We start from the raw sequence: 26,593 nt of genomic DNA, 5'->3' as shown, positions 1-26,593 counted from the left end.
CCCGGGGCTTAGGCAGAGATATAGCCTTGGTACTGATCAGAGGGACACACAAACACAGACCTCAAACTTCCTCTTACATTTTATAGAAATAACATTTAACCACTTGAGTGCTGAATTCTGCAGGATAACTTGCTCTCTAAACCATGTAAGGAAGTATCTACAATTTAATATATACTTTTAAATGATGTAAGTCTTGTATTTTGTAATAGTATGACTTAAATTTAAGCAGCAAAGTGGTTAAACATGCCTACCTAAATATTCTAAAGCTTTCCAAATTAAGCTGTAAACAAGTAATTTAGTATTAAAATTTTTGTTTTTTATTTTCTTATTCCTATTCCCATTACCCTTTGACCACTTGAAATGTTTCCACTTCGTCCTCACGATGTTCTTCTATCAACCCTGCTTAGGATGAGAACAAATTGAGCAGTGCCAATGGCCACGAAGAGCGCAGCAAGAAGTGAGTGTTGTCTCAGTTCTGTACTTTTGGGGAGAGGCTGCTGAGTTTTGTGAACCTGGGAATGCATGTCAGTAGTATTTATGGAACTAAAATAACAAAGCTTGGTATTTGCAGTTGCAGCAATTAGGAAGTCTTCTTTTATTTACAAATGTAGTTAAAACCCTTGCAGCTGATGTCATCGAAGTTGTGGAAACATTTAATTAACATCAGATAGAAATACAGACTTAGTATGTTCAGCATATTTAATTTTTTTTTTGTTACTTAAGCTATGCAATGGATTTTGCATTTTAAAAGGGTATTTGTTGTAGAATTTATTGTAGAATGTGATTTGAAGCAGTGCAAAGCATTTAAAGATACCAGTGCTTTCTTGAAAAGGTTTAGGGTATTGAATCCCCTCCCTCTATTCTCTGCATCCCCACCTTTGAAAACTTTTTTGAAAAACAAGAGTACAAGCCCACCTTCTTCAGCAAGCAAGCATAATTCTAGAATCTGAACACCTTCTGATGCCCCAAGCAGTCTGGAATGAAACGGGGAATTTGAGGAAAAATGCCTTATGTAAGAGTCTCTTAAATACCCCAAATAAACGGAAGGTTTTTAAGTCTGTAAAATAAATTCTGTACCTTACAAGCGTCATTTGGTGATGAGGTAATTGATGTAAAAAGACAAATTTTTAGAGTGATATTTGAGTAAGCAGAAAGCAGTGCATTTTTGTAATACACAGCTATCTTAAGAAGTCAGCATGTGTGCTCTTGTCACCTTCTGAAATCATACAGATGACATGCTGAAGGGATCCAAAGAAAGTTTTATCCCAGGTGTATGGATATTTGGGGAATTATAAGTCCAATTCCAAGGTCAGGCTTTAGTTGTAATCAAATAATCTAAAATCGATTATACCTTATTTGTGTTCTAAACAATACTGTGAACATCCTTCTCATGCTAAATCCCAGGACCTCTAAAACTCCAGCAAAAGCAGCTGCTCCCAATATTTTTAAGCCCTAGAAGTTCATTTTCATAGAGCTGCTGTTCCACATAATCTTTAAAGAACGAATTGCGCTCTTTTGTTTGTGACTCGTGACAGTGTCTTCTGTTGCTGAAGACAAAGGTGTATTTAGGCTTTGCAAGACTTCTTGCTGTGCTTTAAATCAATTAAATTATATGCAGATGATATTCTGTATCTGCTTCAGTTGGGCAAATACTGAAATAAGATTCAAACTGTCAAGAAAATCCACAGCAAAAATCAGCAAGTTAAAAAAACAACTGCAGGTTTCAGTAATTGTCAAATGATATTAAATGTCCATGTTAGTAATGAGAAGGATTAAGAATCTGCATTCTTCCTGGATGTCTGTACTGTATGTCCAGGTCAGTCCTGGTTTGGAGGCACAGTGTGGGTCTGGACTCTTGGCAGTCTTTGCCCACACAGGGGGTTCAGCTCCCTGTCTGATAGGGAGTGGCTGCAGTTACCACTTACTGGTTCTGGGCAGGAGAGTGAGCTACAGGGAGGATTTTTCAGAGCTGTTATGATGGTGTCTTAGGGTTAACTTGGGGAAATGTTGGTAAGTGATGGGTCCTAGAGAGGAGGGATACTGCATGCCTGACCATCCCAAACTGCATTACAGCAGGACGTGTGGGTCAGTGACACTGATAACACCACCCAGAAATAGAGAACTATTGGAGGTTGTGAGACTTCTGATATCGGGGTTTGATGCAGCAGCTTCTCTGTCCTTACAAAAATATTAGAGACACTGGTGGAAAAACCAAAATATTCCAGTGTTTAAAACCTAATCACAAAATGTTTGTCTTCAGAGACAAATGCTAAGATAGTTTTAATGGATCTTCCTAGGTGGAGATTGGAGAGCAAAAGCTGCTAGTGATGATTAGGCTTAGTTAGATGTGGCAAGTGAGAGACTTTTTACTTTAGAAATGGAAACTAACTAGAAGTCTCATTTTCTTCATGGCCATAGAAAATAACAGTAATGAACCTTTTGTAATCCACATGCTCTTTTTAAAAAGTTTTTAGGTGTATGAGTGACCACTTTGAAAAAACATGGTGTATGCAATCAGAAGGCCCAAAAGGAGGAAGAGGAAAAATTGAGGAACAAAGGGCGTTTCAAACTTCAAAAGTTTAGCAGCAAAATTGATTATTTTGCTGTCTTAAGTAATGGCTTGAGCATCTGTTTACCACGTGTTTTATGTATACATACTATATATTTTAAAAACTAGGGGACTGTAAGCTTTGGTGGTCTGAGGCTGAGATAGAGGGAAAAAATTCACAAATAATGCAAATGCCAAGAATGGAACAGTTGCTCACTGGTTTTCAGATATGAGGTATAGTTGACTTACAGATCTTAAAAGATTAGATTTTCTAAGTAAATGGTTAAAGCTACGAAGATCTGTAGTTTTGGCCCAAACCTGTGACAAGCATCGACTTAAAAAAGCAAGTGGCTTATGAGCAGGAGTAGCAAGTAGGGAAGAAAAACTCTTCAGCAGTGTGTTTGAGTGATGGTGGGGAATATTAACCATCCTTCCTTTCCCTCAGACTTGCGTCTTTCTATTCTGGTTGTTTTGTTTTACTTTGCTGTAAAAGTATAATTTGATCTTAGAATTTTGATACTGAGTTTAAAGTGTGGTTGAAAACCACATGAAGTACTGCAGCTGGTGTGTAGTAGATCCAACACGGGAAATGGTTTTTTAGTCCTTTTACTCTTCTGGAAGCGTTCCCTAGCAATTATGAAATTTAAAATAAAGCTGTGTTGTTGTGGACTTTATAGTGATAGAAGATTGCTGGCATGCTTAACCACCCACTTAACAAAAAAAATATAAATATTAACAGGTGGAAACTTCTCCTGTCAATGTCTTTGACATCAGGTTGTGGGAACTGTGGGATTTGGAGTAAATAACACTGAGCTATGGGCATAACCAAAGTTGTGGGTTTTTCCTCAGGAGAAAAAAGAGCAAGAGCCGAAGTCGAAGCCATGACAGAAAGAGAAGCAGGAGTAAGGAACGCAAACGGAGCCGGGACCGGGAGCGGAAAAAGAGCAGGAGCCGGGAAAGGAAACGGAGCAGAAGCAAAGAACGCAGACGCAGCCGGTCCAGGAGCAGAGACCGCAGATTCAGAGGCCGCTACAGGAGCCCCTAGTAGGTTATTTGTGTCGAGGTGCATGGGTGCTGCTTCAGTGGTGTGATGGCGAAGCCTCAATTTTCACTTTCTGCTTTCTAAATGGGTCACTAATAATCTCAGAGGGTGAGAGGTTGAGTTTGAAGAATGTCAATAAATACAGCATGGAAAAGAGGAGGACAGTAACATATCCCCCTTCTGCTGGTTTTCATTCTGAGCCAAAATGAAAGATGTAAAAGCAATGAAAGAATGTGTACAGCTGACTGGAAAACCAAATTTATCACAAAATCAAAGTAACAAGCAAGTTCCTTACTTGTCCAAACTGTCTTCAGTATAAAACTTGACAGCTTAGCTGTCAAAAAGTGAATAGTAGTCTGTGACTTTGATTGCAAACTCATAAACCCTTGTTTTTGTATTACTGAAGATTTTTACGGTCTTGCTGCTCGTAAACGCTTTACTCCGTAAATGCATATTCCCATAAAGACATCCCATGTTTATGCATCCAAACTGGAAGCATCTTGTCTTCGGAATGCCCATGCATTGCATATTTGCCCTGCTTTTTGTCAGACTTGTCTAGAAGCTGTGAAAGAACTCTTTGATCCTCTCAGATATTTAGTTTGACAGAACCTCTGCTGTAAGTAGTTCCTGGCAGTTGTAAATCAATTCTCAAAAGCCATTTTTTTCATCAGTATTTGTTTCTGATGGTTTGTATTCCCGCTCTCCCCTTCGCTTCCTGTTGCCTCTTTGCAGAAAACCAGTGAGAACTGGTGTATATGGTTGACTGTAGTTAATAACCTGAGGCTGCTCCTTGTGTCTGCTGTTGTCCAGGACTCCTCTCAGCTGTTACCAAGTCTGGGAATGCAAGGTCCCGTAAAAAGTAGGCAATTGGAAAGGATGTATTTTTTAAACCATAACATATAATGTCATCTGTGATGAAGATATCTCTCAAAGTGTTTGAGCAGACAGTGTTTATCTTCTGATAAATTGCAGGCTTGCACAGTTTTAGTACATGAACGTTTTTCTTGGCTGGATCCCAATCCAGGAAACGCATTCTCTTTTGTACTCTTGGAATGCAAACAAAACTACCTGAGGTCTCAAGAGTCTCAGTTTGCGCTAAGTCATCTGGATGTGGGCATTCTGATAATGAGAACTTACTGCAGCTCCTGGCTCTGCTGAGGTGCAGTGGCATCCTGTGCACGTGGGGGTCACAGAGCTTGTCATCCCCGCTTTTCCTTTGTCTCCAGTGCCAGGCTGGGCAGAGCCCGTGTGCGCTGCTCTGGGCTTCAGCTCTGAAGATTTCAGCAGTGCACAGTTGGCTTGTTTTCCTACAACTCTTTGCTACCTGTAAGGTTACAGTAGCTGGTTGGGTTGTGCCAGTGCCACTGTTGCGGCTCAAGACACAGAGGACCTTGATCCAAAACTTGAGCCTTCCATGTGTGAGCCTGACAGCCTCCCCTCCGGTGCGGTGGTGCAGGGGGAGGATGTCCTTTGTCTCTTCACATAGTTGGGAGTTGCTGCATTTTCCCAGCTGCGTTGGAGAGTTTTGTTCTTTGGTATTTTGTTGTCACTGGGTGAGAAGGTTCTTCAGCTAGAGAAATTTGGAAGTTCCAGTGTTCTGGTCTTCCAAAATAATTTCCTCAAGTAGAGATTGAAAGTGCAATAACCCATGCCTGTTCTAGTGCATTGAGATGCGTTATGCCAGAAAGGTAAATGATTGTGAGGGTTCTTTTTCCCTATTCTGACACGTCTGTAGCTGTTCTGGGTGATTTCTCTGGAAATACAGTGAACAAGAAGCTGAGATGGTCTGGTATGCCCTGAGGATACATGGTTGTGCTTATTCGTTTGGTAGTTCTGCTGTAGTTGCCAGATTGTTGCTTTCATTTAACCAAGTAGCATTTTAGTGTTTGAAATGGTTTAGTGGAAGACTGGTAACAGGGCAGGCACATGTATCCCAGAGGGACTGCTGTTGACTGTTGGCAGTCAGCAAGCAGTCTGCTGTCAATCACTTGTAGATCATGGATGGCGCTATTGAATAATACATATGCTACTGTGATTCCCAAATTCTAGTTTTGTCTCAAGAAGTGTGAAAGAGAAGGGCCTCAGAAGATATGAGAGTGGAGAGCTCCTAATTTCCCGTTTGTTACTCTTCAAATGCAGACACCCACCTTTAAATCTGTATGAGACATTGACTCAGGGAGACAGGAGTTTTGGAGATGAAGCCTCCTGCACCACTGGCTGCCTTTCAATCAGATAACTTTGGATCACCAGAACTGGTGCTTTCATTTGAAGAAATTGTCTCTGTATCAGTGCCATCAGCTCAGCATTTCGAAAGTAACTGCCAGAGTACTCTAGCTGGCTGGGGCAGCATGTAGATCAAAATGCATTGTGGTTTCTGTTTTATCTTATTTGTTACTCTTTCTCCTCCTTGTGATCTTTCTCATTTGCTTTATAAAGGCTCCTTTTCAAGCTGATGCCTGTAAACTGAGATGTTCTTGCTGCTGGAGCAGTTAAGAGGCATCTCAGCAACAGTGAGAAGAAAAAGTCTAGTATGGAGAAGAGAGTGCCACAGAGAGCCTGAAACCTTGGAATTTGTTAAGCTTTAGAAAGTGGTTAAATGCTTCAACTTTTTAAAATGGGGTGACTGGCTTGCATTGCTTAATGTTGACAGGGTTTTTTTCTAATGTTATTCTCACGCATGTTGTTCTGTAAGTGTTTTACAGCTACATTATTAGGTCTCTTAGTAGAAAGAACTTGACTGGGTATTCTTGCTTAGACATCTGTCTGGCAAATCGCAGACACTGCTAATGTACAGTAGAAGTCACTTAGACCATCCTGTTTCTATTCTGAAACCAAGAATTTGGACAAAGCTGTCGGGGAAAACAGATGTATTACATGAGGACTGAAAGTTCATCATGATGCCCTGGACTTTGTTAGCCAAAGTTTGCCTTGTCCAACACTGTTTTGTTGGAGTCTTGAGTAAGAATTAGCAGGTAAGAGCTGATAATTTGCTGGCTGTCTTCTGACCTGACTGCTGTTGGGCTGTGTGGCATCATGCAGGTTTGGGAAGGCGTGTCCCTATGGACTGAGGGCCTTTGGCTTATGGACAAGGGGACTCCTAGACGTAAAGATGAATTGCTCGTGACATGGTGCTGCCTTGCATGATAGCAGGAGCTGGGCAGCAGCTGTAGGGGCTGTAGGAGCGAAGCAGCTTTCCCTGAGATCTACAGCTTTACAAACAGGTCTCCTTGGAAAAACAAAGGGAAGTGCATCCTGCAGAATACTGCTGGAAAGGGATCTTGAGAAGGTAACTTGGGCTGTCACCTTGCCCTAGGCAGCTTTGTGCTCAGCCTGGGATGGCTTTAGGTCACTGGGGTTTGTCAGTGTTTCATGGAATCATGTAAGGAAGGTACTACTAATCGAGTGAAAATGGAAAAGAGATTTTTGGAGTTGTGGTGGGTCGTGCGTTTCCCCCCCCCCACACACTTTTTTCCTTTTCTCTCCCTCCCCCTTGGGAAGCTGTGCATGTATTTGAAAACTGTTACTGTGTTACTTATCAATTGTTTGTGTTTTGGGGATTCTTTTCATTAGATTTAGACAAACAAAACATTTCTTTCACCATTTCCTTAAAAACTCATAATTATTTACTGTTGTTTAGTTGGTCTGCATGTTAGTATTCTGGAATTACTGTAATTGGTGTGTCTGGCTGCATTTGAGTTGAACTGGAGAACACCACGTTCTATACTGGGAGGTGTGAAGGTGCAGGGTAGTCCCATGTTTGGTAAGAAGTTGGCCTCTGGAATCAGTACCAGCATTTCCAGGTGCAGCTTTCAGCAGTTTCCCAGATACTGGAGAACCTGAATGGATGCTCCGAGCAGTCATTTGTCTGGACTTGAGTAGGAAATGGAGTAATTTATCCTAGGCAGAAAATTCTGGGTTTGATCAATAGTGATCTCATCTGAACACGTGCCTGTGTTTTATGTCTTATTTTCTCTGTTCTTAATAAGTAGTTTCTAAATGGTCTTTTTTCTTTATTTTTTTTCCAGTGTTGTACAGGGCCATATTTCCCTTGCTTTAACCTGGCCAGCACAGTTTTGGATCTTGGCCCACTACTTCCACCTGTGTCATGACATGTTTAAAAATGGGCATCCTCCTCCTTGCTGTGGATGCTGAGTTTCACTATAAGCATTACTGCTCCACTGAGGAGCAAGAAGATGTTTTTCAGACAAATTGCCTGGCCAAATGGATTTAGTGGAAGACTTCTTAATGTCTTCAGCCCGCCGTGTCTTTCAGGGTGTTTCACATCAAATTGTAGCTACAACAGAAAGAATCAATTGTGTGCAGATGGAAAGCCAAAGCCCCAGTGCACAGCATTCAGTCTGTGCAGCAGTGCCTCTGCTCGGTGGAGATACAGGAAGAATGTTAACAGGTGTTGTTCTTTGCCTTGTATCTACCAGGACATCAAGTTGAGGGAGAACACGATGGGATGAGTCCTACTGCCCGTGTCACAGGCTGTCCCCATGTGCCACGTTACCTAGTGAGGACTGTCCTTAACATGGAAGTAAAGGGCAGGTTACAGTTTGTTCTAACAGACTCTGTGAAGCCTGGAGAACTAAAATTAGATTCAGCCAAGAGGTTGGATTCCTTCTGTGGTTCCATGTCTATATATAGGGCTAACTGCTGGGTTCACTGCTTCTGTGGTTTGGTGGCCATTAAGAACTTTAGGAAGCTTCATTGGCATATTTGTAGCACTTCAGTGGCGAGAGCTGAGACAACATTAGTGAATGTGTCCCTTACAGATGTCTGCAGGGAGCTACTTTGGTTTCTTCTTGCACCTTAAATTTCATGAAACTTTTGATTTTAAAACATTACACTTGAGCAAGTAATCCTGCCAGCACCACTTTGCACACAGCTCTGAGGCTGAGCTCCAGGCCATGAAGGTCCTGCTTTGCAATCATCAGTACATAGAACTTGATGTGGACACAGAAACTTGTGCAAATGGTTACAGCTGTAACTGTAGCTCAGAATAGTTTGCACGTACAAATGTGCCATGTGTGGCTGGCTCATAATTCACTTCCTGGAGTCCTGCATATTCTGGGGTTTTGTGATGCAGGTGAAGCTGAGAGAGGAGCATATTCCGTGCCTTATGGTCTGGAGTGCTGCATGTGTTGATATCCTGTTGATGATATTATGCATGCATTGGGTGCTGCTGATGGAAATGCTGACCAGTTCAGGTGCAAGGGTGGGTGAGCACTTGCAGTGTAATGTGAGTACAGAGGGGAAATCTTGAATTTTGGTACTCAGGTGAGTAATGTCTGTCTTTTCTTTTGCCGTAGTTCTGGTCCAAAATTCAACAGTGCCATCAGAGGGAAGATTGGTCTGCCTCACAGCATCAAATTAAGGTTTCTGACTTTTCTCTACTTTTTATTATATCATTAGTAGATTTTGATTAAAACCAGAGTGGGGTATTTGAAGGTTTTCTTCTAATCTTGTTTCTTCTTTCTTTTTAGCAGACGTCGCTCCAGGAGCAAAAGTCCCTTCAGAAAAGACAAGAGCCCTGTCAGGTAAGACTTTTTACATGTGTTGGGTGTTTTTTTGTCCTGTTGAAGTTGGGAAGGGGATGATGAAATAATGCATTAATAAAAAAATGCATTAATGCAATAATACTCAAAAGTGATACTGAAATTCATTTAGAAATCCTGGGAGAGGAGAGCATTGTTAATATGTTGCCTTCTTCCCATGTCATAAACAGTTGTAAATAACATCAGTTTGCAAAAGAAGCTTTGCTTTGGTTTTTTGCATTTGTGTTCTCAATCTTTTGCCCATTAATCCTGAATTGAATTAGCTTTTGTGCTAAATTGTGCTTAATAATCTAAAGAATGGAAAAGTACAAATGCTTCTTTTTGCTTTTCAGTATTTATTCATGTTAATTTTAGAGAGGCTGGATACCTTTGAAATGCAGGAGGTGTTTATCCATTCTCAGGCTTCTCATTTAAGGAAATTAGATTTAGATAGCTGCTAATGAGATTATTCTCTTACATTAATGCAGTTAAATTTAACCAATCTTGTTTTGTTTTTTAATGACTAGCAAACTCTTACTGAGATAATTTAGTGTAAATTTTTCTTTGTATTCTCAGTGATTAATATCTATATAATTATATTAATATAAATATGTACTCCATGACTGAAAACTCAGTCCAGGATCCAGCATGCTAGTTCTGTCCTGTACTTGACTACAAGTCAGATTTTTTTTTTAGATTTGAAGCTTCAACACCTTACAAGTGGTGTATCTAATTTCAGATAGTGGTTCAGTATTGAAATAAAATTATTCTAGTGCTTCTGGTGTCAAGGATCAGAGTAATTATTCACTATTCTTAATTTTTTTGTGAGTTAACAAGCTGAAACTCTGAGGACTGGGAATTCCATTTACATGGATGTCAGTATTGTTTATGCAGTGGCTGCAGTGACTCTGAAGTGACTGGGTAGATGCCAGATGTGAGTTTGCAAAGCCTGGTTGGCACTACTTGTCTGAGAGTTTGGACAGCTGGTCTGTGCCAGTTCACCCTGCTGGCCTTTGTATCCTCGTCCTCTCATCTCATCTTCGTGACTGTGAGCTCCACAGTGGTCCTGGTACCATTTCTGGACAGCAGCAAAATGGTATCTCTGATTAGTTTGGGCCTCTGGAGGTAAAATAGAAGTTTTCAGGCATATTTAATGCTCGCAGTTGAAACAGGATATTCAGGCGTGTTATACAAGTAAATAGATTATCATATTAATATTAGGTACTCACTTCTTAACCCTGCCTTTTTTAAATACAGCAGGTGTGTTTTTCACTATTAGACTGGGAAGTACTGATTATTTAGTGTTTCATATGCAGTCCAGAGATGAGTTAGCTTAATTCAGTTTATTTTTTAACTGAACTTTGCTCTTTCCAGAGAACCTATTGATAATCTTACCCCTGAAGAGAGGGATGCTCGAACAGTATTCTGCATGCAGTTGGCTGCAAGAATTCGACCAAGAGACCTGGAAGAATTTTTCTCTACAGTAGGGAAGGTAATTAATAGGGAAGTTAAAATTAATCTGACTACTGCCTCAAGCTGTCCCAGTAGAACTTAAGTACAGGATTGATATTTTTGAGGATTGTAAGCAAGTGGAGCTTCCTGTACCTGTGCAAAGGGGGATGAATGATGATGAACTAGTTATTAAAGGCTTTGAACATGAAAATGTAATTTCTCAGGAGTTCATTGTTCATGTGATGTGATGCAAAACATGTCGATTCAATTCTGATTCAAACAACTTCATTTTTCATATTTTCTGTCTTTTTCAGATAGATTTGTCAGTTATAGTGTAACTTGAAAATTCATTTAACTTATAATTTTGAAAAACTTTTGTCATAGACTACATTTGACTTTGAACAGCAGCTTTAGTGCTCACTTGCCTCTGGGATATGTTTGTTAAAGCTGTATGCTGCCGTAGATTTTCAGCACAATTACAAAGCCATTGGCTTGGCAAATGATCATCTCATTATTAATACCTGTCTGAGGAATGGGCTGCATTAGGTTTTTTCCTTTATCTCCAAAGTACTCCTGTCAATTCTTGCCTTTCAGGTTCGTGATGTGCGAATGATTTCAGATAGAAATTCCAGGCGTTCAAAGGGAATTGCTTATGTTGAATTTGTTGATGTTAGTTCAGTGCCCCTGGCAATAGGACTGACTGGACAGAGAGTCCTGGGTGTACCCATCATAGTACAGGCATCACAGGTAAGGAGTTGTAAATCTCATTTTTGTTCATTTTGAGTTATGCCTTTTGTGTCTTGCTGAGAAACTTAATGTTTGAAAGTTTGGTTACCATTGCATGTTTGGAAAACCTTAACAAGGATGATTATTTAAACTAATTATAAATGGACTTTTGTTTCCCATAGATGACAGGCAAATTAAAGCAACCCAAAGGGATATAAATGCGTTTTGAAGATACAGATTTTAAGCAAGTAGTAGTAAAGAAATTGAAATAGCGTTACAGAATTGTAGGTTATATTGTGTATGCTTTCCAGCATGTGTAAAAACTGTTAATTTACTAGATACAAGCCAGAATTATGCATGAAGTTTTTCAGTTTGAAGGCTTTTGGAATCTGTGTCTCTGTACTTGGTCATCATCTTGGGTTCTGTGGATTTTAATTTAAAGTCCGATGGATAGTCTGCAGATTATACAACAGCTTGTGGTCTTCTGGTGAATCTGCCTAGTTCTGATCTGATAGATATATACTGCTTATGTTAGGGTTTTTTATTAAATTTTGACAGAAGGTGAGTTTTTATTTTCTCCTTTTCTTAGGCAGAGAAAAACAGAGCAGCAGCAATGGCAAATAATCTGCAGAAGGGCAGTGCTGGCCCCATGAGACTCTATGTGGGATCATTACACTTCAACATAACTGAAGATATGCTTCGAGGAATCTTCGAGCCATTTGGCAGGGTAAATGTTAATTTGGCATGTTGTGTTGTGGTAGTTTATCTGAAAAACCTAGATTAGTTGTGGAGCACTCACAGCTTCTGCAAATAATTCAGCTTCACACCCACGAAACGTTTGTTCCCTTCTTGCACTGCTGTGCCCATAAACATCCCCAGGCTTTGGGTGCGTGGGTGGTGTTAGAGAACAGATGAGGACCTGGGTTTGTGGTGGTGTCCAGTGAATTGGAATGGCAGATCTTACAAAGGAAAGCTGAGAATTCCACGAGTACCTAAATTAAGGATCAGGGGAAAAAAATCCCCAAAACAAAACAAAAACTCCCTACATTGTATCCTGCTCCTGTGACTTGTGAATATCTTTCCCATCTGTGATTGTGAATGAGGGCCCTGTTTCACAGGTTAAAGCACAAAGCACAGGATTGGGGCTGAGGTCTTGGAATATTTTACTATCTATCAGCTGTGTCTGAGGACTTTTTGCTTAAGTTTTAGCTCATGTAAGGACCAAGAACTAGTGGTGTGACCTGTGAAACTCCGACTTGGGCCCCTTCTCACTCCTGAGCATTGGGCCCTAGTTTGCAGCATGGCAATAAGTTTTTGTAGAGAGAATTATGGAAGTGAACAGATCAAATCCAAAGTTTCCAGTGGAGCTCCAATAACTGTTAGCTGTACTGTGCCAAGGTCCCTGGGGTATTTCATTAGGAGACAGGGGAAAAGTTAGGTACTTAATGAGGAAAAAGAAGTCCATTAATGTTTAGATTCTTTTCATACTGTCTTTGGATATGAATCCTGCTTCATACATACGGTGGCAGTGCTTTTCACATGCATTATTCAGACCCAGTATGCCCATCCCTTTAAGTCTCTTGTGCAAAACCCTAGAAAATTGCTCTAGTTGATTAAATTTTAATCCACATGGCTGATGTTCTTGTTTATTTTTTTTTTTTCCTCAAGGTCTGGCAGTAGCTTTAAGGTAGTTTTAGGAGGGTTACATGTAGAGAGCTGTGAAGGTCTTTCCTTCTTATTCCATATACTCCAGTCCTAAACTCAGTTCTGTCTTCTGTGTTGCTGTCTCTTCCAAACACTACTTTATGGCTCATGGATGACTCAGCACCGTGTTTTAAATTCAGTCACTGTAAACTTCTCGGAGTTCCCAAATACCAGTAATCATTAAAATGTACAGTCCTTTCTTAAAGACTCTGGTCAGTCACGCAAACTGCTTTTCTTAGCTTGTGAAACAGTTTCTCAGCGTATGAGATGCATGACCAGTGTGTTTCAGTGAGGATCTGATGGGGTCTGTGTGCTCATGATCTGCTGGAATGTTGCATCAGGAGCAAACCTCTGCCTGGAGCTGCACTCAAACCCCTTACGTTTACCTGCTTCTGTCTCAGTATGGGAGCACCTGTCTGGCTGTCGGTACACTAAGTTGGACTTGAGGAAGGAATGAGAAACTGGTTAAAAAAACCCAGTGAAAACAGTGGTTTCACATTCACGTCTGTGTATTTGTCAGGGCTGTTTCCACGTTGTGTTTTGGTATCTTGTGGGTTGTTCCAAAATGTCTGATAATAAATAGCTTTATTCTTATCTTTCAGATTGAAAGCATTCAGCTGATGATGGACAGTGAAACTGGACGCTCAAAAGGATATGGATTCATTACGGTATGACTGGGATTGCTGGGTTTCTTAGGCCATTCCTGGGGGTAATCTTCCCATGCAGTAGTGTATCTATATATATATAACCTTGTCATGTGTATATATAGCAGCAGTCTACATTGCTACTATATATATACACACCTTATCAATCCATATTGCTGTTGTATCTAGGGAGCAGCTACTATATTGCTACTTTATCTCTGTTAGGTCCCATTTTAGAAGTGTCATGTAGAGGACACACAGCACTGGCCCTTTCCTTTGTTTCTGCCAGTTGTCTGGGTATTGTGGGTGAGCAATGGATGTGTTTAGGTGGGAATAGTTTCCTTTGGAGTCAGTGCCTGGGAAAGCAAATGCTGCCTTCTGCAGGCAAAGACACTAGTAAACACTGGCATTTTTCACAGTTGTGAAAATGATTGAATTTGAGCTTTTTGGGGGACATAAAATTTTAGAAGATGAAACTTTCAGTTGAAAACATCTCTCCTCTTTGCCCTCAGGTACACAATTTTGTGAACTTGAGTTTCTTGACTGACCTGGCAATTTGTCATGGGGACAAAAGTCTCGGCTGGGACCTCTGGCACTTGGACACAAATGAAACCAAACTAACTATATAGTTCAGACTTGACGGTTTTAACACTGATAAAATGTTTGTATGTTTATTTTGATGTTTCGCAGCATAAAGCAGGACATCTGTTAGGAATAATCAGTAAATACCATGGCAGTTGTAAGGTTACAAAGAAAGTGACTGTCACTCTTTTAAGAGAACTGCAGCCCAAGACATCTGTTGATTGCAGTATCTAGATGCTGTAACTTGAACTATAATTATGTTTAAATACATTACCTAAATATGAGACAGTAAATACCAAAATCTGTGTGTTTGGTTTAAATTAAAAATACAGAGCATATTTAAGTTAGCTTGTTGCTGTTATCTTAGAGAGTTTCTTCTGTTTCTGTAATTGTGAATGTTGCATACAGTAGAAGTGTTGCTGAATCCTGTAGGCAGTATTACTGAATTTCCCCTTTTCCAATCTATAGTTCTCAGACTCTGAGTGTGCCAAAAAGGCCTTGGAACAACTCAATGGATTTGAGCTGGCTGGGAGGCCAATGAAAGTGGGACATGTAACTGAGCGTACTGATGCTTCCAGTGCCAGCTCCTTTTTGGACAGTGATGAGTTGGAACGGACTGGAATTGACTTGGGAACAACTGGTCGCCTTCAGTTGATGGCAAGACTTGCAGAAGGTGGGTGTGATGTTTAATAGGAAATATGCAAAAAATACGCAAGTTTGCAGAGTTTGAATTAAAACCCCCCACAGAACTTGGGATAACTGCATGAAATGGTCTCTTTAATCTTTTGACTACAGTAAGATTTCTGATCCTTGTGTTAGTGCATCCCTGAGTGAGTGGCAGTGCCTGCTCCAAGGTCTGTGTTGTGTTGCAGGTACTGGGTTGCAGATTCCCCCAGCTGCACAGCAGGCTCTGCAGATGAGTGGCTCTTTGGCCTTTGGAGCTGTGACAGGTAAGAAATGATGACCTGTTTATTTTTCAAAATTGCTTTTTGCTTTATAATTTCTTGACAAGAGGTACTTTAATATGTTTTGTGATCTTTTAAAATGAAAACACAGGTATTGCAGTGTGTTTGACACACTGTAAAACGCTGCAAATCCGTAAGCAGATAACCAGGGACAGTATCACAGTTGGGATGGGTGTGATTCACTTTGCAGTATTTTTGCAAATCTGTTGTAGTTCACCTAATTCACCCCAAGCCTTCATCTCTTTATCTGTGCTATTCTCTGTGCTAATGGGGACTTGTAAGTTCTACTGCACTGTAAGTGTTGACTGCTAAAAATGGCAGGCCCAGCATTGGACGAGCGCTGACCCCTGTGAAAAGCCTGGGCTGTCCCAGGGGCAGGGAGGTTATTAGGACTTGATGTGGGACATGTCCCGAGGGTGGCAGCGGTGTTAGACATATACAATGTGTGTCCTGGTGAGGAAGGACATTGTATGTCAGGGAATGTTGTGTGTTGCTTGGATTTGGCTGTGGTTGTTCGTGTGTTCTGCAGGTGGGTATGCTGGAGTGAGGCTGAATATATGATTGCTGCTGCTAGTTCTTACTGGCCTAAACAGCAAACTGTTCAAGGGGTGTTCAGGACTAGAGCAGTGAATAACCTCCCACGGGAGATCAGGGTTTCACAGAGTGGAATTTCTTCTTTTTGTTACTTTTAGTTAGTAATAAGAACAGAGAACGTTCAACTGTCATAGCAGTAGAAAATTACTTGATGTCACAAATAACGAGATGCTGGAACATGTGAGAAAGTGTCAGGACAGGAGCAAAGAATAGGTGGCATTGTTGTTTGCCTTCCAGCAGAGTTTGTGACAGAAGTGATTCAGACTTCATAAGATAGGCCTGGATCATGTTGCTGAAGGTCAGGTGCAGTCCTATGAAGAGCACACATGTAAAGCTTTAGACAGTTGCTAGAAGAATATAATAGAGTTGTTCTAGAGATGTGCCCTTGGAAGGAAAAGGAACTGGCTAGTGAAAGGAAAATGTTGGTTGTCTGCTGAAGAAGAAAAGGATGAAAAAAGCACAGAGGTAAGGAAAAAGTGTATCTAGATCAGAAGGAGAAGGAAAGGTCACCACCACTAAAGTTAGATCACTGTTAATGCAGGTGATACAGTAGTGTGGCAGTCAGGTGTGGAAACAGGTGTAGGCAGTCAGAAATGAGAAAAGTATTTAAAAAAAACCTCAATCCTTTCCCATTTGAAACAAACAAGGCCAAAAAAATCTCACCAAGCTCACCAAATCAAGAATATGGCCAGAAATACCTGACACAGAACTGTTCAGATAGGTGGAATCAGCATGAGATAACCTGCCTATGGAGAAATAAATGATAAGGTTGAATACAGGTGTTTGAAGAAGGTGCATGTTTAGCAACTGTAGAAATGAAAGTGGTAGGGGTAGCATTGTTTATTCCACTGGTATTGTACAAAAGGAATAATGCAGACATGTGCAACTTGTAGTAACTTTGGAAAAAGATAAAGCTTTTTGCTGCCATAGAGTCATGAGCTATCCCCAAAGTGAGATTTGGTTATGGATTAAAGATCTCTTTACTCTTGTTAGAGAAAATTACTACCAGGAATTATGTCATTGTGGGAGACTTTAACTTCCCTGATACAGATTGGAGAAGAATTGCTAGTAATAATGGTGGGGCCCAGATATTCCTGGATGTGATATCCGACAAATTTCTTCATCAAACACTCACTGACTCATGAAGAGGGGATGCTATTTTAAACTCAATTTGGTAAGTAATGAAGATGTTATGGATGAGAATAGAAATGACCATTGACTTGAGGGATCACGAGTTGCTCATGTTTAAATGAAAGGGTAAACAAACAGGTCTGTAACTAAGGCTTGTGATTTCAAAAGCAATGGTTGAAGAAACAAGGCAGTAAAGTCATCTGGTCTGAGCAAATTGGGTGTTTGAACAGGCAGGATGTGAGAAGTTTCTTCTGTTCCACATTGCTAATGCTGTATTGGATCTGTATTCCACAGAAAGAAGAAAAAGCCCTGTTAGAAATGGGCTCCACACTGAACCCGGGGGATTAACTACCTCAAAAGAAATTAGGAATAAGCATACAGCCTATGAAAAATAAGAAAAAGGACTAATAACAAAAGAATATTTTTAGTTTGGGAAACAGATAGAAAGAAAATTACCTGCCAGCAGTCAAACTGAGCTAGACATTGTAAAATACATGAAAGGATAGATGAAGGTTTACAACTCTTGGAGAACAAAAAGGAAGCAGGGCTCAGGTGAATGAAAAACTACTCCCAAGGTATTTCTAAAGTATCTCATTGCCTCAGTTTGTAGTGGGTACAGTGGTCATAAAGGTTGGAATTTGAGGAGGGTAAGCTAGGAATATGTAGTAAAAAAAAAAAAATTATTCCCAAGGTAGAAGCAAAGCTAAAAGAGCTGAGTGTAAACAGTTCAGAGGAGGAAGAAAACTCCCGTGAAATGAGCGAGGGAAAAGATGCTTGAAACATGAGATCTTATCTCTGGTATTGTCAATAAACATTTAAAGTCTGTGATATTGTGTGTAGCTGGAACATATAACTCTAAATTACCTACACTCAAAAGAAAGGAATTAAAATGCCATCTGGCCAGATTCTGGTCCTGTTACTATCTCGACTTCACTCCTTCAGAAGTCATACTAAAGAAGGGGGAATATTATGACAGTATAGCAAACTGTCAGAGAAACTGCATTTCGAGGCTAACAGTCCCTGATGGAAGTGCCTTTCCTGGGCAGAGCAGCCATAGCAGAGCTCTTCTCACTGAACTTTGGGCTCCTGTCATGGGGAGTTAGTAAGCCAGAGAAGTGGGTAGCACAGGAAGTACAAGGTGTGTAAAGAAGCTGGCTCAGAGAAAGAGGGACTTTTTCCGGGTGAAAGCTGGGAAGGTTAAAGGCTGTTATTGAAGCCAAAATTCAGGTGTTGGGCTTATCTTGTTTAGTACTTACATGAAAAACAACGGTGAACAGTGGGGGTGAGGTGAGTGAACACAGAGGTGCTGTCAGTAAGAGGTTATTGGGGTGTTACATATTGTCACCTCTTCGTGGTTAAATCAAATTCCAGTTCTGTAGCCTGGGAGCTGAGCAGTGAAAGGTTGCCCAGGAGGAGGAAAATACCTAAATAGTGCAGTTTGGGTGACAGGGTGTGACCTGGCAGCTGACGCACTGCCAAGGTCAGCTGTGTTCCTACAGGCAGGACACTGAGCACCTGAGCCACACACCCACAAACAGTTCTGATCAGCCACCTTCAGGAGGGATTCAGTCAAGCTAAAGTAGGGAAGGTAAAGAATCAGGTCTGGAGACCTGAGAACTTGGCCATTATTCCCATGGAAAAAATTCCAGCAGGAAAAGGAATTTAACGTAAATAGTTGTAGCTGTGTACCCTGTTCTCTGTCTGAACATGTGAAGCTTAAAATATTCAGGCTATAGAACATTCCTCTAATGCTTTCTGGGGCAAAGTATTCCATCCTGGTGGAAGGAGCTGTCTGTTTTTGGAAGAGATTGAGATGGTGTGCTGCCCAAGAAGGAGGAATAGGTGTTATCATATGAGATCTCTGTTTGGTCTCTGTTCTCTTCACAGTAATGGCTTGGGACACTGGGCATTACCTGCAGGCTTTGGCCTATTTAAAGCCACCTGGATTTCAAAATAAACACACAACTTCGTTTTGTTTTTAGACACAAAGTGTTTGGTAGCTGTTTCTGTATTTCTGCTTTCTCTGTGCACTGAACCTGTACTCCCATCATGCCAAAGAGGTTATATACAGAACATACTGGAAAAGTTACTTAGATCTGAACTTGACAGATGTATTAATTTTAATTTTCACATATTATTTAAAACTACGTGTAGGGAAAGAGTTGACGGTAAAGAGAGACAATGAATTTGTAAATTCTGAGTGATTTTAGAAGGGAGAGGAAAGGACTATTCTTCAGTCACGAGCAACAAGAGAATTCAGTGAGCTGATGAAAGATTTGGTGATCAGCGGGTTATGTTTCAGAGGTGGTAGATAATTGATGAAACTGTTGCACAAGACAGCAGTAGCTGATTTTTTTTCTGTGTTTACAACTGTTCTGGCTCTTGGCCCTGGACAGAATTTGCACTGGTGGTATGTGCGGATTTGGGGCAGGAATTCTGGAGCATTCGGCTCTAGAGCCCCAGCTGGCCCACACGGACAAGTTCAGCTGGACATGATGTGCCTGTGCAGTTGGGTCAGAACTGCAGAGGGAGAGTGTCTGTCCTCATGGAAACTGAGGGAGTTCAGAGATTTTAAACACCTTTGTTTTCAAAAGTAACTAGGTAATTAGTTACAGATTTGGCCAAATCCATGCAGTTTCTGCAGAGAATACAGGCTAAGATAGCCTTTGCTATTATGATACTTCCACTCTATGGAGGTGAGGTTTTCTTTGTGTTCAGATCTGGATGGAAAACATGCCAAATGTAGCCAGCTCTTGTTACAGCTTGGCCTTCAGAGCTTGCTCCTTCCAGTCTTGCTTTTCAGAATGTGTTCTTAGGAAGGTATTTGGGAAGGCACTTGAGGAAGACAGAGAGAAAAAAAATCACTCCTGTTGGTGCTCCAGTGTTGTCGAGGAGAGTTTATTAGAAAGGGAAAAAATATGTTCATACTTGATGCCCTCAGGTGTTCCCAGGTAAGCTTGGAAGCTTGCTTGGTGTCTATCACTTTGCTGCTCTCTAAACCAGTGAATTAAGATGATGGTTTACTTCAGCCTTCTCCTCGTGTCTCTGTGCTAAATGGAACATTATTGAAGGGGCTTATGCTTGCAGTTCTTGAATTCTGAAGTTTGCTGTTCATTTTGAGATGTTGAGTGTTGAAGTCACGGCTAGAAAGTCTGCATTTGTTTGGTCCCATCACTTCCAGTTGGGACAGCTGTATGTTGCTAAATAAGTAAGTAGTGTTTTCTAGGCAAATTAAATATTCTCAACTCTTGAAAATGTTTTGAATTTGAAAAATACCGAAGGTTCTTTCGTCATTGTGACATCTATATGGAAAGATAGCAGGGGAAATATCACCTCATTCTACTCAAAATGAAATTTGATAACTGCTTTGAGAATGTCAGGTTTCTATAACTGTGCTTAACTGCTTTCTGTTAATAAAGATTTCAAACCTCTATTGCCTGTCAGAATTGCTGTAATTGTTTTCTCATGGAAATAAATTGTAAAGAGTTCAAGCACAGCAAAGGCAAGAAGAGGATGATAAATTGAATTAAAGGACATGGTCATGTCCTTTAAGGTGTTGTTTCTCTTTGACATACGCTTACCTTTGTGGTCATGGAATCTGTCAAGTACAGAATCTCCCAGCTGAGGAGCTGAGATTAGTGAAGGTACTCACAGCTAGAGAGGAACTGTGAGAGTGGGTTGAGGCACTTGAATAAGCTCTTAACCACAGAAATACAAGCTAAACAACCTGGCTGGCAGGCAGTGATGCTACCAAGCATACTAATTAACTTCTCTGTATTTTTCTTTAGATTTACAAACAAGACTGTCCCAGCAGAATGAAGGTAAACTAGCATTTGATGTGAGTTGTAATTAGTAGGTCTTGTTGCAGATGGCTGTAAGTGAAATGCTTGTGGTGCAGAGTTTGCCCACACTGAGGCCTTGTGTTCTGTAGGTGTTCCTGGGGAGTCATGCTGTGACTGATTTTTTGACTGGAAATCCTTCATAGCATTTGCTCTGTGTTGGTGACGTTCCCCAGCCATGTGTTAGTCCAAGAAAACGTGTGGGGTGGTGTTTGTGGGTTTAGGTGTGGCTGGGTTGGGGGTGTTCTCCTTGCTTAGAGGGGTCATTTGAGAATCAGGAGCTGGGGTTTCTGTCTCTGAGTTGTTCATTATCTGACTACACAACCCAAAATATCTGCAGTGCAGGGGGAGAGGGACGTTATTCCAGCTCCACTGACAGAAGCTGCAGCCTGTGGAAGGGCACCTGTGGGACAGTGTTTAATGATGACTGGCATGATGAGCAGCAAGAAATGACAAGTAGTAATTCCACAGTTACAGGGAAAGAGTATAAATTTATCCTGCAGTTAAATGTTCATAATTTTTGTTGTCAAATGTTACCTATAATCTGCATTTTCAAGGGACAGAAGTGCAGATACACTTTTGAAGCATAATTCAACGTGCTTAAAACAGGTTTTGAGAATTCACCAAGGTCTCTGTCCCTTGCTGTGCAGTCAGCTGGGGAGGTGCCACTCTGTCCTGAGCTGCTGCTGAGCTTCCGTGAGGAGCAAAACATTAAAGGTGCTTCTGGCATACAACTCAGGCAGACATTTTAGATGCAGGTGAAGATGCATGTGTCTCTGCCTTTTAATGTTTACATGGAAAATCTGCCAAAATCAATGTACAGGATTATCTTTTCACTTTTCACCTTCAACTGTGGTTCATATGTGCCGGTGTTGGTATTGATCAGTTTAGATGGATCTATCATTGGTAGTGTTTCCTTATGAGTTTTGCTTTCCCGCCTTCAATTTCTGTTTAGTCAGAACTGTTTCTGCCATTGCTGAATGCTGGGATTTTAAACAGATAGGAGATACTCATTTAAATTACAGCCACACATAGTGGGTTTGTAGATATGTTACTGGTATTTTTTTTCCATTTGTAGATATTTTACTGGTATTTTTTTTCCATTGCAACAGTTCTGGCTGCAGCTGCTTCTGTACAACCACTTGCAACACAGTGCTTCCAGCTTTCCAACATGTTTAATCCTCAAACGTAAGTGACCTATTGTGTGGCATTTGTTGATGACTTTTACATTTGAGAAAGAAATGCAACTCAGAATGTTGCAAGAGTGTATTTAATGGGTTTGGGCTGGATTTTGTCTGAGTGAAATCTCTGTCCTGTTTTTCCTGCCCCCCATACAGTGAAGAAGAAGCTGGCTGGGACACAGAAATTAAAGATGATGTGATTGAGGAATGTAACAAACATGGAGGAGTTATCCACATCTATGTAGACAAAAACTCAGCTCAGGTATGCCTGGTTCTGGGGGTACACTGAGCAGCTCTGTTAGCAGCTCTGTTGCTTTATTTTGTCTAGAGGGAGCATTACAAATATGGAGGTTTTCCCTAAACAGAACCTAAATTTCTTGAAGCAGTGTTGCAGTTTGTCCAGGATGTTGGTGGTTCCCTCCTGTTGTGAATCATGGTGTGTAACTGATGTGGTATGAGCAGTTTGCTGCTGCTGCTGCTCTTGCAGATTTACCCAGCTGAAGTTCCGTGGCTGAAGAGTAGTGACCAGTTCAGTTCAGGCATTTGGCTTTTCCCTTAAGCTGTGCATTTCCCCCACGTCAGGGACTTCCAGTTTCCTCTTTCTAGAGAGCCCAGGCTTCAGCACAGAGGGCCCCTGCTGCTGCAGAATTGAGGTGTGCAGGAAATGTGAGCCTCAGCCCAGGCTTGGGAACAGTTGTGGTCACTGGTGACGTTAGAGCCTTGCAGGGGACAGTCTGAGGGCCTGGAGCTAGAGCAGGGAATTCCAGGTTCATACCTGCATCTTAAACAGGTGAATATGTTTTTCTTCACTGTGTTGGCACAATCCCCAGATTAGTTACCTCTTCCCTGTATTTCAGCTCTTAGAATATATAAACTGTGGAAGGTCTGTAAATAAATTTGGCCACCTGGAACCCCTTTTATAAAGAATTCAGAGCCCAGACTGAAGTTCAGTTTTCAGATGGTCTCACAGTCAGGCTGGTTTCTACCCTTCAGACCCTGGAGGTGTCCTGTTGTGTTCCATGCTGTGGTGTGAGGCTGGAACCCACCCTGCTGTCCCAGTCTGTTTAGGTGGGGTTGGTCTGCCCTGGTGATGCACTTGGCACTCACTGACCATTGCTGTCCTTGTGCAGCTGCCACAATGTCACCTGAAACACTTTTCCACAGGTTACAGAGAGTTTAGATGGGAGCTGCAGTTTAGTATGTAAAACAGTGTCCCTGGCACCTTGTAATCTTCAAGGTCACTGCTGTATTGGACTGCTGGGAGGCAGAAACCTTTCCCACAGTGTGTTGTCTGTTACTGTCTGAGAGATCACTGTTCTCTGACAGATAAAAAGACCCAACCAACAGCCCAGAACACCCCCCGCAAAAGCCCAACTAAACACAAAACAAAAAAAATCATCACACAACCCCACCAGAAATGCACCAGCCCTCAACATCCCTCACATATGTTCTGAGCACGTGGAGCTGCAATTCTGTTTTACCTTAGCAAGTGGATTTAAAAGAAAAAACTACAGCTACTGTGTTGTGAGTTAAATGTTTCATAAAAAGGGAAACCCATTTTGTTACAGTAGCATAGATATAAAACATCCATATTTAAAAATACTGGATTTGAACCTAAGCTCCCTTGTGCTGCTCTGTTTTGCAGGCTGAGATTCTGGGCATGTTCAGACCTCTGTCCCAGCCAGACTTGCACACTGAGACTGTCCGGGCTTGGCCATGAGGGGTGATTGGTTGTGGATGAAAGGGTTGCAGTCCCAGCTGAGTGCACGGCTGGTGTACTGCACTGGGGGGTCAAGGAAAGGCACAGCTTTGTGTTGCTGTACCTCATTTTGGGGTTTAAGGAGCTTGGGTGCCTTTGCAGAGGAGGCTGAGAGCAGAGCTGTGTGTGTTCATTGCTTAATGCCTTCATCACCAGCCCCTGAGCTCAGGGTCACCCCCTGAGCAGGGAATGAGCTAGATCACTGTGGGGAGAGTTAGGACAGGCTGGCAAAGGCTGCTACAGGGAAGTCTGTTTCTTAATATTTTCCTGAAAAACCTCTTTCAGCTAGAATCTGATCTGGTTCAGGAATTACTGATGGTGGTCTATTTTTAAGCAGGCAGCCAGAAAAATGCCATGCATTACTGTGGGCATCTGTGTGCCTTGGAGTTGTTGGATGTGACTATTGCAGTTCTCCAGATTAGGGAGGCACAGTGCTTGATTTACAGATGGGGAACTCCAGGTATCTCTGGCCAAGTTCAAAGATCAGTCTGTCATTCACCCTGGGGACCATCTCAGGCCTCCTGCCCTGCTGGGATGGGGTTTTCCCTTTGTCTCAATCCTTGTTCAAGAAAAGACAGATAGATGCTGAAGTTCATGTAGGAGAATTTTTACAGTATCAGTCTCCCTTGAGGTGCTGTGTGTTCTTCCTGGCCTGGGGAATGGGGCGTGCTTGCTCCTTGTGGAATCGGGCTGGGAGCTCAGACCAGGGAGAGAGGGATCTGTGGCTGAGGTCAGTGGCTCACAGCCCCTGGGGGCAGCCACACCCCGTGTGCTGTCCTCTCTCACAGCCTTCAGGGCCCCTCTAGAGGGCTCTCAGTGAGAGTGGATGAGTGCACGTTTGGGCTGTCTTGGAAAATCCTGCTTAGAAAGATGTGGTGCTGCCTTAACTGTTCCCGTGGGGCGGTGCCTGTCAGGGCACTGCCCCCTGCCCCCTTCTCCCCTGTTCCTTCTGTCACTGGTCCATGCCAGCGGGGCAGGTGTGGCCAGGGGCTGGCTGGGGCACAGCCCGTGGACGTGTCCCCTCCTCACAGGCTGCCTCGTTGTGTCTTGCAGGGCAACGTGTACGTCAAGTGTCCCTCGATCGCCGCTGCCATCGCGGCCGTCAACGCGCTGCACGGGAGGTGGTTTGCAGGTGGGTGTTTCACGGGCACTTCTCTACTCAGTCACCCCTGGCAGAAATGCCCAGCCACTGATGGTTGTTTTTGTTTGATCCTGTGCTCAGGTAAAATGATCACAGCAGCGTATGTACCTCTTCCAACGTACCACAGCCTTTTCCCAGACTCCATGACTGCAACCCAACTACTGGTTCCCGTTCGACGATGAAGATTAATTTAGTCAGTTTTGTACATAGGTATTTTTTGGAGGAAGATTGAGTTATCTTTTATTTAGATAAAACTAAAGGAAAGGATTTAATGTCATTTTGTGTACACTTCCTGCTACCTTTAAAAATAAAACGAAGTAAGCAGAAATGCAGTGTGTTCATTCTCCCTAACTAGCATTTCCACTGTATACAAAGCTGTTGACTTCTTGTTCTGCCTTGTAATTCTTGTACATTGACTAAGGTGATCCGTAGGAACTGAGAAGTAGCTCATAGATAACAAGTTCTCTGTAAAAGGCAGATGGGACATAATGACATTTTTAATGTTTCACGAGCCTTTCTTTTAATGCAGCAAAGACATTTTACATTTCACTAAATGTGGGTGATCTGCTCAAGGGCAATATCGGAGAGAGACTGGATGAAGGGACATATTTAGTGTTTTGTACAAATGAGAAATCCAAAAGGCTACTGAAGGCTGACTGCGGCAGCTACTCAGCTTGCTTTGTGCTGAATAATTGGTAAGAATAGAAGGATTGAAGGGTTTTATTTCTTGATGGTAACTTTTGATTAATGTATCTGTAAAAGTTTCTTTGTAAATACTGTGAGGTGTGTCTAAGTTTCCAAACAAAACGATCTCTGCATTTCCGGATGAGTTTCCACGTGTGCAGTGAGGCAGAGCTGACAGATTCCAGCCAAGGCTGAAAAGGGGTAGGAAATACAGAAACGTGTTTTGTTCTGGTTGCATATAATCTTTGCTCTTTTTAAGCTCTGTGAGCTCTGAAATATATTTTTGGGTTACTTCAGTGTGTTTGACAAGACAGCTTGATATTTCTATCAGACAAAGACTTTCATATTGCAACAATCTTTGTAAGAACCACTCAAATAAAATTCTCTTAAAAAGGCCTTCATGAAGCTTTATTTCTCTGCTCTCCCACTGTGACTTAAGCAGTGTGTACTGTGGCCTGCAAGTGAGTGATGGGTGCTGTGCAATGGTGGATGTCAGGGATACCACTGCAGGTATCCCAGGTGGAGATTCGTGGGATACCACGTGCTCAGAGCACATGCAGGAGCTGGTTCCTGCTGTTCCCAACCCTCTGCTCCGTCACCGTAGTTGTTGAGGACCTGGGCACAGCTCACCTTCCTCAGGCCTGCTGGAAGTTCATCCCAGAGCTGCCTCCCTCCTGCCCACCTCCACCCCCATCATTCACGCGTGGGTGGCAGTCCTGGAGCTGGAGGAATCGGTTACACTGGCTTTCACTCTGCTTTCTGGAGGGAGCCTCCCCTGTGCTTTGCCCTTCCGACTCCTGTCCTGCCTCCCTGGCCTTTCTAACCACTCAGAAAAACTGTTTGGCCAAGGTAGAGAGTATGGAGTGAGAACGTTCCTCCTGGTGGGGGAAGGCTCGGCAGGCAGTGCAGGGGTCCTGCTGCTGTTCCCAGAGCACTGGGATGACCGGCTCTCCAGCAGGGCTGTGTGTAGCTGTGCCTGAGCTGCAGTGGGGCAAGGGACTGTCCTCAGCAGTCCAGGACAGGGAGCAGGTGACTGGAGGGAGCACAGAGGTAGGGAGGGA

At 42.1% G+C, this 26,593-nt stretch overlaps 1 protein-coding gene across 6 annotated transcripts; it reads left to right on the top strand.

The window, feature by feature from the left end:
* The first annotated feature begins 6 nt into the window (after window positions 1-6).
* RBM39 (RNA binding motif protein 39) lies at window positions 7-25,929 on the top strand. Of its 6 annotated transcripts, none has more exons than XM_039387438.1 (15): window positions 7-457; window positions 3,398-3,592; window positions 8,906-8,971; window positions 9,083-9,133; window positions 10,505-10,622; window positions 11,177-11,329; window positions 11,898-12,035; window positions 13,615-13,680; window positions 14,707-14,911; window positions 15,111-15,188; window positions 20,717-20,749; window positions 21,880-21,955; window positions 22,105-22,210; window positions 24,761-24,839; window positions 24,930-25,929. In XM_039387438.1, exons 5-15 carry the CDS (start codon window positions 10,560-10,562, stop codon window positions 25,028-25,030), a joined length of 1,098 nt encoding a protein of 365 aa, XP_039243372.1. In that variant the 5' UTR covers window positions 7-457; window positions 3,398-3,592; window positions 8,906-8,971; window positions 9,083-9,133; window positions 10,505-10,559; the 3' UTR covers window positions 25,031-25,929. The 6 variants fall into 6 exon arrangements, 5 of the variants coding, with proteins under 5 accessions (XP_039243372.1, XP_039243371.1, XP_039243368.1 ...); XM_039387437.1 differs by having other exon boundaries at window positions 9,080-9,133; XM_039387434.1 differs by having other exon boundaries at window positions 7-461; window positions 3,401-3,592.
* The last annotated feature ends 664 nt before the right edge of the window (window positions 25,930-26,593 follow it).

This window comes from Pipra filicauda, unplaced genomic scaffold (assembly GCF_003945595.2).
Source record: "Pipra filicauda isolate LSUMZ 115617 unplaced genomic scaffold, ASM394559v2 scaffold561_size491250_pilon, whole genome shotgun sequence".
In the NCBI taxonomy this organism is placed as follows: Eukaryota; Metazoa; Chordata; class Aves; order Passeriformes; family Pipridae; genus Pipra; species Pipra filicauda.
This window is presented reverse-complemented; position numbering and strand designations above follow the sequence as displayed.